The following is a 12,052-nucleotide window of genomic DNA, read 5'->3' as shown; positions in this document are numbered from 1 at the left end:
TGTATCTGGGATACAATGTGATGATCTCACATGTGTACATGTATCTGTGGGATACAATGTGATGATCAGACATGTGTACATGTATCTGGGATACAATGTGATGATCAGACATGTGTACATGTATCTGGGATACAATGTGATGATCAGACATGTGTACATGTATCTGTGGGATACAATGTGGTGATCTCACATGTGTACATGTATCTGTGGGATACAATGTGGTGATCTCACATGTGTACAGGTATCTGTGGGATACAATGTGGTGATCTCACATGTGTACATGTATCTGTGGGATACAATGTGGTGATCTCACATGTGTACATGTATCTTGGAGACAATGTAGTGATGTGACATGTGAATGTATCCGATACAGTGTGGTGATCTGACATGTGTACACACTGGGAAATCAGTGTATCATGCTGATGAATGTATCCATGAATATGACCTCACACCATTTTTGCGGTGAGACTGTTCCATATTTACACCTTTAGGAATTTTGAAATATGTGCATTTCCATTACCCACAGTCCCTGTCCTATAAATACATCTCTCTGGCAGCCATTGTGTGTCATTATCCGTGCCTAAAGACCTTGTATTCTTGTTGGAGACCTGAGTACAGGAAGCTGTCTGCTAACTGGGTAACTCACTCCAGACTGTCACAGGACTGGAAAGTGACTTCTGCTGGTTTTCACATAGACTTGTAGGGCTGCTTATGACAGCACCCAGTAACTGTCATCAGTAAGTTTTTAAAAGTTCCACATTCCTCACCAAATGCCACAGAAATCTCCAGGCTGGGGAAAGAAAGCAAAGCTTGTGGAAACAACGTACAAAGAGAAGATTCAGACCCCTCTAGGATGTCCCCCAAAGGTCCCTGTGTCAAAGGCTTTGCTCCCAGCTTGGAGCTACTAGAAGGTGATAGAACCTTGGGGGTGGGGACAGGGAGAGGTGTCAGGTCATTGAAGACCTGTCTTTGGAGGGGTTGTGAGACCTTGGTCTAATCCTCTGCTTCTCTTTTGCTTCTGGGCCTGAGCAAGCGCTGTCTTATGATATGCCCCAAAGCAGCGTATCACGGATGGAACCTTATAGAGCTCACCCCCGTGATCTTAGCACTTGAAAGGCTGAGGCAGGGGCATTTTGTAAAGAAGCTGAGAGCTATTTTGTAGCTGAAGTCTATAATGGAACTGGCCAGAATGCAATCTCTCTCTATTATCAAGGGGTGGGGGCAGTACACTGTCGCCTGTCTTAATAACAGTAACAACAGATATTTACACCATAAAATGCGTAGAGAATACCGTTTCATCAGCAGTATACTCCCTTCTACGCATGGATGTACAAAACCGCAGCCAGCGTTCACTGAGCACCTATCTTGTCCCCGGCATGCTGCTATGAGCTCTTACATGGGCGATGTCACCGAATCCCTTTAGAAACCCCACGAGGCCGGCTTTATCATCGTCGTCATTTCAAGCAGATTGCAGTAAGAGGGATCCAAAATCCCACAGCCTCATAAAGGCTGATTCCAGACTCAGCTTTCACGGGGAGGGTTCTGTGCTTTGGTGGGAAATTGCTTTTTTTTAAAAAAAAATAGGATTATGGGATTCTGAATGTAAGGGAGCAATTTTACAGCAGCGTAAACTGTGGGTGGCTGATGGCAGTGCAAAGCCATTCTCTGCAGACACAGAGATGGATTTTGTAGGCGGAGGGCAGTCTGCCCCACTGGGGACAAGCATTTGTCTGTTTGCAACTGTGATGCAATGCTCCTCCTCTGGGTTTCTTCACAGCTGGTGGTGACACCTGCCGACTTTTCCCGTTTAGTTGAACAACTAAATAAGTTCTTTACTAGGTGCTCATTTTGTATCACTAGGAGAGTTAGCATGTTTGTTTTTTCATGTCATTTTTTTTTTAAAAAATTATCCTTCAATCGTGTTTTGTTTGTTTACTTGCTTTTTGAATAGTTTAATTTTTTTTTTAATCATAGTTGTGTGTGCACATGGAGGTCAGAGGATAAGGTGAAGGAGCGAATTAGCTCTCTCTTTCCACCTTGTATGACCTGGAGATTGAACTCACGTAGCCAGGCTTGGCAACAAAGTGCCTTTACCTGCTGAACCATATTGCTGGCCCTTTTTGTTTTTTCTCTGAGGCAGGGGCTCAGGCAGCCTAGCTCTGCCTCCAATCCATACAATTTGTTTGGCTGGGGTCACGTGGGATAGTGAGAACGTATAGAGCCATCTGTTTGGTAATCTGGGTTTCATGGGTTTCTAAATCGGAACATTTCCAAATGGTTCTCAGAAGGCTGATTTTGCCCTTTATGGTCCAGATATTGTGGTAAAGGTGGCCAACTAAGTGAAATGGTAACTCATAAAATAATATGCATCCGATGCCCACAGTTTGACAGAAACCCCAGTCACTCTGTGCTCACTGGGTAGAATAAAGGCACAGGCTGGTCTGGGAATCAAATTGCCAAAAGGAGGGAAGGGCTTAGCAGGCAAGCTTTAGAGCAGCCTTTCCTGCCATGGGGAGGGGTAGTGGGGACTCTTGATATGCCAACCCTTCTGAGCTGGGATAGGTTCGTACAGGGCAGAGAGGAGACTGCTTAAATCTTGAGCAGATGTCTATCGGGTTGTACAGTATGTGAGACCTTAGCCTAAGTCACAAGGTGAGAGAACATATCTTTATGCCTCTTCTCAGTTGTTTCTCCCATGCCAAGGAAAACACATCACCAAAGAATGCCATTCAAATGACCCGTGGGAAATGTACCTTGCTTTCACTCTCATTGGACAGAATTTCCAGGGCTTCCAGATGTGACAAACCTTGATATTCATCAAACAGCATCCCATAGTGTGCAGTCCTCTCCACTGTGAGCTGCTGGGCCAGCCTCTGCTTCTCCTTCTCCTTGGCTTCTCTCAACATCTGCAGATACACAAAGTTCATGTACTAGACAGGCCTTTCCATGTTACCTTCCTGTACAAGATATGGAGGCCATGGGGAGGGCAGATATTATATGAAAAATCACTTTCATCACTTTGGAATTTCTTAAAAATGACTCTTTGTAAATAGGTGGTCATAGGTTCTCCTCCATGATTTGTGAGCTCGCTAGCTCTGGGTAGTTGGTTTGGTTTTCAGTACCAGGTATAATCTCCATCTTGTTGAGAGGACCTTTGGTCCAGTGAAAAAGATGTTGGTTACTGCCAAGGCATGTGTGCCACTATTGGACCCTGTCCCATGCTGGTTATTGTTTTAGTTCAGAGGCATCACAGCTGGGTAGGACTAAGGGTTGCTTCTTTCCCTTGGAAGTTTGCATGCTACCTTAGGATACCATTAAAAACTAGCCCTCGAGGAGTAGGTTTCGGGTCCCCATGAAGTCTAATAATTATGGCTGCCTAACAAAGACATGAACCGAAATGACACCAATAAACATGCAGATGTGGAGGGAGGATGGTCACGGGGCCTCAGCCCTACACAAGGAACTCTAAGGAATGCTGAGGTAGAGAAACAGTCTTCTCATGGAAGAGCCTCCAAATTAGGCTATCCAGTACCAAATGGTCGGCCCTGAAAATGTATGCCTACACGTGACTTTATATAGGCTACGCAGGTTGTGTTTCTATGTTTGGAAATTATATATATGAATGTATGTGTTACAGTAATTAAACATACACAATATATATATATCATGAATTTGAGAGGAAGTAAGGAGTACATGGGAAGGGTTGGAAGAGGAAAGATGATGTAAATATAATTTAATCTCAAAAACTAAAAATACATTTTAAAAGGATGGTAAAAGTAGACACTAGATTGATACTGTTGACTAATATTTACATATGTTCAGTTCTAGTTTTTTTTTTTTTTTTTGGAGGAACCAAACAAAGCAAGCCATCCATGCCTAGGAGTAGGATTAGAAAGAAGCATGCAACAGCTTCCTCTGCTTCCCACTGAAGTCTTTCCCCTGCGTACTTATTTTCTAAATGTCCAAAATTTTCTACACTGACAGGCTTTCGAAGCACTGCATTATAAAGTGGGGGTGTCATCACCAGACGGATAAAGTGAGGACCTGGACGCTCCCAGGTGTGGCTGAGGAGAAGAGTTTCATGTAGATTTGAGGGAGAGAACAGCCATGGGCATCTGGAAATGTCCAGAGCATGGACAGAATGTAGGAGACCAAGCTGGGCCAGTAGACTGAACCCAGTCGTGAGAGGAGAGAGAGGAGCGGGGAGAGAGAGAGGAAGGAAAGAGAAAGAGAGCAGAGGAGCCAGGACAAAGAAAACCAAGAGCTAAGAGAGAAAAAAAGCTAAGCGAGATGGGGCAGAGGCTCAGGGGGAGCAAAGAGAACAGAAAGAGAGGAGAGCAGAAATGGCAGAGTTATATAGGAATGAGAAGCTGTGGGGAGGGGAAGCCTGTGGTACTGTGGTTAGGGTGCCGTGTGTGTGTGTGTGTGTGTGTGTGTGTGTGTGTGTGTGTGTGTAAGAGCTGAGAGGAGCCACAGGTCCCGAGTGAGCCTGGAGGCCAGTATGCATTTTAGTATGCTAATAGGTATCAGGGTTAGCCATGTGTCCTGAGCACTGGAAAAAGCCAATTCTTTGTGAGGGTATTGAGAATTCTGCATCCAGGCAGATTTCAAACTAGAAAGAATCTAGTTTAATCTTGCTCTGTTACATTTTTGGGTTTTTTTTTTTTGATTTTTGTTTGTTTGTTTGTTTTTTGTTTGTTGAGACAGGGTTTTTCTGTGTAGCCCTGGCTGTCCTGGAACTCACTCTGTAGACCAGGCTGACCACAAACCCAGAAATCCACCTGCTTCTGCCTCCCAAGGGCTGGGATTAAAGGCATGTGCCACTACTGCCCTGCACTCTGTTACATTTAAAAAACAACAACCAACCTTCTGTATATGAAGATGAAAAGAGTTAATAAATGTAAATTCATAATGTATTCACTAGCAGGCACTGACTAGAAATTGGCTTACAGACGCTTATGTTGGGCTCCAGAGGAATGTCTTGATCCTGAGTTTCTGTTCATAGGAATCACGTCTCTCTTTCTGCCTTTCCCTCCCCCTTCCTTTCTTTTCTGCTATCTTCTTCTTCACTTCACTTCCTCTCCCCTCCACTCATCTACACTTGCAGTGTTAGGGCTAGAACCCAGGCCTTGTGCATGCTAAGAAAGAGACACCTTCCCTTAAGCCCCTCCAATTATTTTGTTGTTTAAAAACAGAGAGGACAGAACATCCGTGAGTCTGTCCATTATTAACAACATTCTACACTTGCTTGCTTTGACGCTAGGCCTCTTTTATTTGATTTCTCATTAACTTTACAAGGACATTAAGTTTATGGAGTCCTTTAATATCCTGCAGAGAGCCCCATAAATACGCAAGCCAATGCCACGAGGTCACAGGGGGAAGACCATCCAAGAACAGAGGCTGGTGTTTATTATGTGCCAATAAAACAGGCAGCCTCATTTTCTGTTTGGGTTCTTGAGGTTGTTAGCCAAGAACCCACTAGGCTGTGGAAGGAATTCTTTCTCCTGTCTATCTTTAAGACTAAATTAGTAAGTCTTTGCCTTTTACAATTTTCAAAATAACACAGTGGAGCCCTTCCTGGGAAGGTTTAACACTTGTAATAAAACACAACTGGCCCCCTGACCTCAGGGCATTGGGGGATGGGAAAATAAAACCAAGTGGTCCTGGGATGGTGCCCCTTCTCAGTCCCAGCATCCTCTCTGAATCACTACTTTGGGCTAAAGTGAAGAGATAAAATGGAAAGGAGAGCATCATTAAGCAGACGCTGAGATTTACTTGTAAGTGAGGAGTGAAAATCAAAGCTGCCCAGGAAACCAGCCCCTTACCCAGGCGGCTGGTCTCAGTGTGCCTCTGGAAAACAGAGGCAAACGGCTTAATTGGAGGGAGTGCTCGTGACGTGGAGGGACTCTCACACAGGGCAACATGGGACTGGAACTGTGGAAGAGGAAACGGTGGAGGAGGAGAACCACTGACCACTGGATCGTGTTCCCTGTGCTACTGGAATAGGTGTGAATGTTCCTGCTGTCTAGAACCAGATACTCTACAATCTACTTTTGCCCACGGTGTGTCTGCAGTGTCTGCCAAAGGCTATGTGCTTAAGGCATGATCTCCAGCCCATGACACTAGTGGGAGGTGGTAGAATCCTTAGTAACCCAGAGAGTGGAAGTTGTTGGGGGGGTACCCTTGCAGGGATATTGGGAGCCTGGTTCCTTGGCCCACCCCCATGGTTCCTGGCCACCGTGAGATTAACAGGTATGTTGTTTCCCAGAATCTTCATTCTCATGTTCTGTCTCAACACAAGCCCCGGAGCAATAGAGCCAGCTGACCAGTTATGGAATCCTCCAGAACAAGGAGGCCAAACAAACTTCTTGTTTACGTCAGGGATTTTGCCACAGGAACAGAAAGCTAATGTAATATCTTCAGTGTATCAGGAAACACTGTAACAGACTTTCTTTTTGAGGGCTCTTGTTAATAGTGGCTTCTTCCCTCCAGTTGCTCTGAAGACCTTACAGCCACCCTAGATAATCCTTTTGCCTCAAAGCCTACACTTACTTCATCAGGAAATCTGAATCTGTTTCCAACATACTGATAGCTGGAGGGACTTCATACTGTTCTGACCCAACTTTATCTCTCACCTAACACAGCATCTGCTTATGGGGAGGGTGACAGGGCATCCTGCAGACCTTCCTTCTACTCCAAGGAGCCTAAGCGACAAAAGGCTCTAGCTGTTGGTCAGTAAGTCCATTCCCCAACTCCCAACACGTTTCTCTGCCATCTTCGGTGCTGTAGACACCAAGGCAGGCCTGCTCCTGAGACTTGACTTTTTGTCCAGAAGACATGATGTTTTTTAATTAGAAGTTTATTTTAACTTATAATTATGTGTATGTGTGTGGGGAGGGGTGTATATTTACACTTGAGTGTAGCTGCCACAGAGTCCAGAAGAGGGCCTCCTTACAGCCACCCTGGAGCTGTTGTGAGCTGCCCAACGTGGGTTCTGGAAACTGAACTCCAGTCCTGCAAGAGCAGCAAGTGATTTTAACCACTGAGCCATCTCTCCAACACGGGAAGAATTATTATGTTTTACTTTAAAGACATAATAACTGTGAATAAGAGGAACAGCATGATCCACGGATGTATGTATGTGACATGTAAGGACTGATCTAGCCATCTCCTTAGACACTGATCACTTCCATGCGTTGTGGGGAGCCACTGAATCTCTCTCTTCTTTATAAAGCATGTAATAAATTGTGGTGAGCTAGGGTCATCCTGCTGCCATCGGCTGCCATCACTCCCTAGGGCCCTCACCAAGCTCCTTAAGCTGCACCCACAGTCTGGCACACTTCTGCTTGGTCTCCTCTTTGGTTCTCCTCCCCTGGATTCTGATATGAACCAGCTCTGATGGTTCCCCCAGGCTTCAGAAGTTCCTACCCTGTTTTCTCTAATATAGGTCTTACCCCTCCCCTACCTCCCGACTAAATAAATCCCTGTCTGTCTCCGCCCACCTTGCCATCTACTTTCAGGAGGAACAAGACTCATCCAGAGTTCCACTTATAATGTATAGCAACATGTGTCCCCCTACACCAGATGTTTATTTATCACTATGTTTATTTATCGTCTGAATGGCTTTCCTGGCACAGGCCCTCCCTCCAGCTCACGTGAGTCCCTGTAACCGTCCGAATGCTGTAGCCGTTTCCCCGGTTCATTAACAGCCCTGCAAATGCCCTCCGTGGTCTGCCAACGACTGCAGCCATTGCCGCTCGTCTCTCTTCTCTGACAGCTCTCATCCTGGTATCTCACTCTCTTCCAACGTGTAGCATCCTGGCTTGCCCTTGTGGGCTCTGGGTGACACACTTCCGTGCATAGTACAACCCTTTAATTGTAGCTAGCCTGCAGCTGTGACAGAAATAGCCCAGGTGGCCCCCAAATACGGTAGCTTGGTAAATTAACTCAGGCCTTCTCTTCTTTTTACAACGAGGGTAGCTAGAATTTGCCAGTTTTTAAGACTCAGTCTCGTTCTCTGCAACCTTACCATCTTACCTAGAATAAATGTTACCTGTGGGCTGACATATCTTTATTGGTTCTGTTCTAGCTTGTGTAACTGTCACAGCAAAGTTATCAGGAGGTACTGATGTTACCTCAGTGCACAGAGGGAAACTGAGGCACAGAGATGGAAAGCAAACCCACGAGGTTGTACAGCTGAGAAGTGGCGGAACTGGGGTATTTACAACAACATACTTGCATGAGTCTTCGAGGGATTAGTAAATGAATAAAGTAAAACATGAAAGTATGATCATGGTTGCCTTTGACTGGAGCGTGTGTGTGTGTGTGTGTGTGTGTGTGTATGTGTGTGTATGGTCCACTTATAATGTATAGCAACATGTATACTCCTGTACCAGATGTTTATTTCTCACTATGTCTGTATGATAACCGATAGCATGCATAAGGGACCATTAACCTTGCCGGTCTCCCACAAGGACTTTGGCGACAGTGTCAGACACTCAGCTTTCCTTCTACTCCCTCTGTCACATACGTTTGGACATGTGCTTTGACTTTTGTTGAGTGAAAGGAGGAGAAAAAAAATCACTAACAGGTCTAGTCTCACCTGGGACAAGGAAACCGTTCTCTCCATCAGTGTCTTGGTCCGCTTAAACCCCGGGTCGCTTTCTGCGAGGACATTCATAGTTTTCTTGCCAATGAATTCTAAAGCATCCAGACCTCCGGTTAAGACGCTTTTGCCCTGCAAATGAGAAAAGCACATCAGATTGGATTTTCTACAGCTTGCTGTTTGGCAGTGACCAGCAGTTCCCAAGTACCCAGCATTCTCGTCAAATATTAAAACAAATGGAAAGCCACAGGTTTTTCACATCATGAGATAGATCATCTATTTAATCCTGTTTTCTTTTCCTCAAAAAACCATATGTTCTATAATTTGTAGTGCATGTGGTATTATTAAAAAATAATGTTGGGGGAGGAAACAGTACACATTGGGGGATTCATGTCAGTAGTTCTGAGCATATCAATAGATGTGTATCTAAGTCACAAAATTAACAGATGACCCGATTGTCATGTTTGAAAGAGTTTTAGCGTAAGTAACAGAATTATGTGGGGGTGGGTTATTAAAATGTCAAATGCTCATGCTAATTTAGATGATTTTTTAATCCAGGGCCCCGAAGCCACGAACCCTCAGGCTGTTTCAGATGGTTCTTGCATTCTTTCAGAAACTGGGGAACACTAACTATAATTACCACATTAATGAAGTAAGACAGTTAGCCTTCCGTGTACTTCCCGTTTTAGAAACTGGTCTATTATCCAGGTATCACTCTGGAAAAATCCCTTTGCCAGCCATTGCTTTCCGTTTAACAAAAATTAAAGCAACCAAGACTCACATACACTGTTCAAATAAACAGAACCATATTGCTCTGAACCCTCCAGCCATAATCCCAACAATACAACTCTAACTACAACCCCCATACATCTGCGTGTTTCTTACCTCCCATGAAAATGTTAGATTTTATTTTTAGATCATCTATTTAATGTTCATAGTCATTTAAATGGCACATTCTATCTTACTGAATGAATGATCTTTATCAGACATCTCCATTTTGGGAATTTAGAATTTGTTTACAAATCTGGAGCCCAATCAAAACTCACACTTTGGGACAGATTTAAAGGGAGGTTATGGGTTCAAAATAAAGTATCCCTCACCATCCCTGGCTCTCAGCTAGGACTGTTAATTCAGGACATTCTACGCACTTCTGGAGGTAGAGCCTAGTTAGTGGAAGTAGGCCACTTAGGGGTATACCTCAAAGGTTACATCTGGTCCCCAATCCCTCCCTCTTTCTCAGTATCCTGGCTGCCAGAAGGTAAAGAGCCCCCCATTCTTATGTATTCCCACCACCATTATGTCCCGTCCAAGCACTTGGGACCAGGCAACCATAGACTAAAGCTTTTCAAACCATAAGCAAAATAAATCTCCTTCCCTGTGTTATTTCTGCAAGGCACTTTGTCCCAGCAGTGATAAAAGCAACTAGCATAGAGGACGATGGGCTTCTCAGTAGCTTACACGTTCGCTTGCTTTGATTTCCTCCCCCCTCCCCAAACATCCTGTCACTACAGGAGAGAATTAACAGAGACTGGGAAGTATCTGTGCACTGTTGGGCAAGCAGCCTTTGGATGGGCTGGACTGTGGGAAGGAGAGCAAGCAGGTTCAGGAGGATACAGGAAGAGGACTGAAGATGTTGGGGGCGCACTCAAGATTCGATTGCTCAGGGCTGGCAAGATGGCTCAGCGGATCAAGGCAGTTACTGCATGAACCTGGTGACCTGAGTTCCATTCCCAGAACCCACATAAAGTGGAAGGAGAGAGGTGACTCCACAAAGTTGCCCTCTGACCTCCACACGTGTGCCATGGTATAGGTGCCCTCTTACCATACGCATACACAGTAATCATGTATAAAATCATTTTTAAAAAGGGTCGGTGAGAAGCCATGAGTTCACTTTTTACATCTGAGCTTCCTCCACTCTCATGGTGACTTTGAACAGCTCTGCTATGTGACTCTTAACACTTTCCTGATGTGCCTCCTTCTTCCTACCCAGTCTAGGGTCCCTGAAGGAGCAAGTAAATGACAGTCGTCTCCTTTATTCCTGACACACTTTTGTCCCAACATTTGGGTAACATAACCTATGAAGCCATTCACAATCCCCTCCTCTCCCATAATGCATCACACCCATTGTTAAATTGCCTTAATATGGCCATCAACCTATGGCCAGAGTCCCTCATACACAGCGAGGGTCAATTGTCTCTCTTTAAAATAACAAATGGATAAATGATTAAAAAGGACATGAGCCATATTTCTAGAAAATACAGTTAGCTTGTTCTACATAGTAAATTGACACCTTTCCTCCCGGTGCTGAGGAGAGCTGGCTGCCTCGTCTCACGTGTGGTACCTCGGCTCCCTTTCAGTGTTTGTTGTCAATAGCAAGCTTCCTCTAGGAGTGAGATGGCTGTGTATCTGTTTTTTTTTTTTAATCAAATTAACTTAAATAAAAGTGAATAAAAAAACAAAGGAAAACTAGGACTTTCAGGGGTACATTTAGGGTTCTTCAGGGAAGGTGCCAGTCGGGATCAGAAGGGAGGATATGGCAGGATTGGTCTTTGGGCTATTCCCCCTGAGTTGTTACTAGTTCTTTTTTATTTAGGTTTCACAATTTTAAGAGAACTGAGACCTGATCCAGGAAGAACAGCTGTCCCAGCTCTGAGTCTCCTCCCTCACCTAGACACTGTCCTTGAAGCAGCTGGAAAGGACACTGTTAGATCAGATTGAAAAAAAAAAACCCTCTAAATCACTCTCTTCTTTTACACACAGACCGCATTTCATCTTGCCCTTACGATTTCAGATCCAAGGTTACACCTACTCTGTGGCAGAAAGCATAACAAACTGTAATCCAAAGTCGGGAGCAAGGCCGCCTTCTCTCTGATGTATCTGGGTCACGAGCTGGAAAGATCAAAAGAACTGAGCCACTAGGGAAAACAGGGGAGGCTGCTAGGGACTCACCGTGTTTTGAACCACGTTGGTAAGGGCTGACAGCATGCCCCTAGACCCTGCCGCCCCTGGTGGAGGGGGACTGTGGGGGCCTCCGGCAGGGTCCTGATCTGGAGTCACATCTGTCATGACAAGAAAGAATACCCTAGTTAGAATTCCCTTTGCTGATCTGACCTTGGGCTCTTTCCCACTGTGCAGTCGTGCACACGGGGTCAAAAAAACACCAGGTGAACACGCCCACTCACTTTCCGAGATGTCGTTTTCGGCATCAGTTGGGGCTCCTTCAGGAGATCCGGAATTGACACTGTGGATTCGTAAGGTTGCTCCTGCCTTTTCTCTGACTGCTGTTAACCCATGACCTGTAAAAAAAAAATACATAGTCCACAGAGACATTACAGTCTGCACAGTCTGTGACCCCTGGACTAATCTCACAAGACCATCTGGCCTGTGAGAGTCCACCCTGAATAGCAGCAGGGTGTTCAGATTCCCTGGGATAGGGCCCAAAGATGA

At 44.9% G+C, this 12,052-nt stretch overlaps 1 protein-coding gene across 1 annotated transcript in view; it reads right to left on the bottom strand.

The window, feature by feature from the left end:
- Fam114a1 (family with sequence similarity 114 member A1) overlaps positions 1–12,052 on the bottom strand; it is a 71,277-nt gene that overhangs the window by 23,515 nt on the left and 35,710 nt on the right. The window contains exons 4-7 of the mRNA XM_028765299.1: positions 11,788–11,901; positions 11,555–11,664; positions 8,603–8,737; positions 2,754–2,906 (exon numbers count right to left, since the gene is read on the bottom strand). Coding sequence (XP_028621132.1) covers positions 2,754–2,906; positions 8,603–8,737; positions 11,555–11,664; positions 11,788–11,901 — 512 coding nt within the window. The remainder of the gene's footprint in view (positions 1–2,753; positions 2,907–8,602; positions 8,738–11,554; positions 11,665–11,787; positions 11,902–12,052) is intronic.

Source organism: Grammomys surdaster, unplaced genomic scaffold (assembly GCF_004785775.1).
Source record: "Grammomys surdaster isolate TR1022 unplaced genomic scaffold, NIH_TR_1.0 150, whole genome shotgun sequence".
Lineage (NCBI taxonomy): Eukaryota > Metazoa > Chordata > Mammalia > Rodentia > Muridae > Grammomys > Grammomys surdaster.
This window is presented reverse-complemented; position numbering and strand designations above follow the sequence as displayed.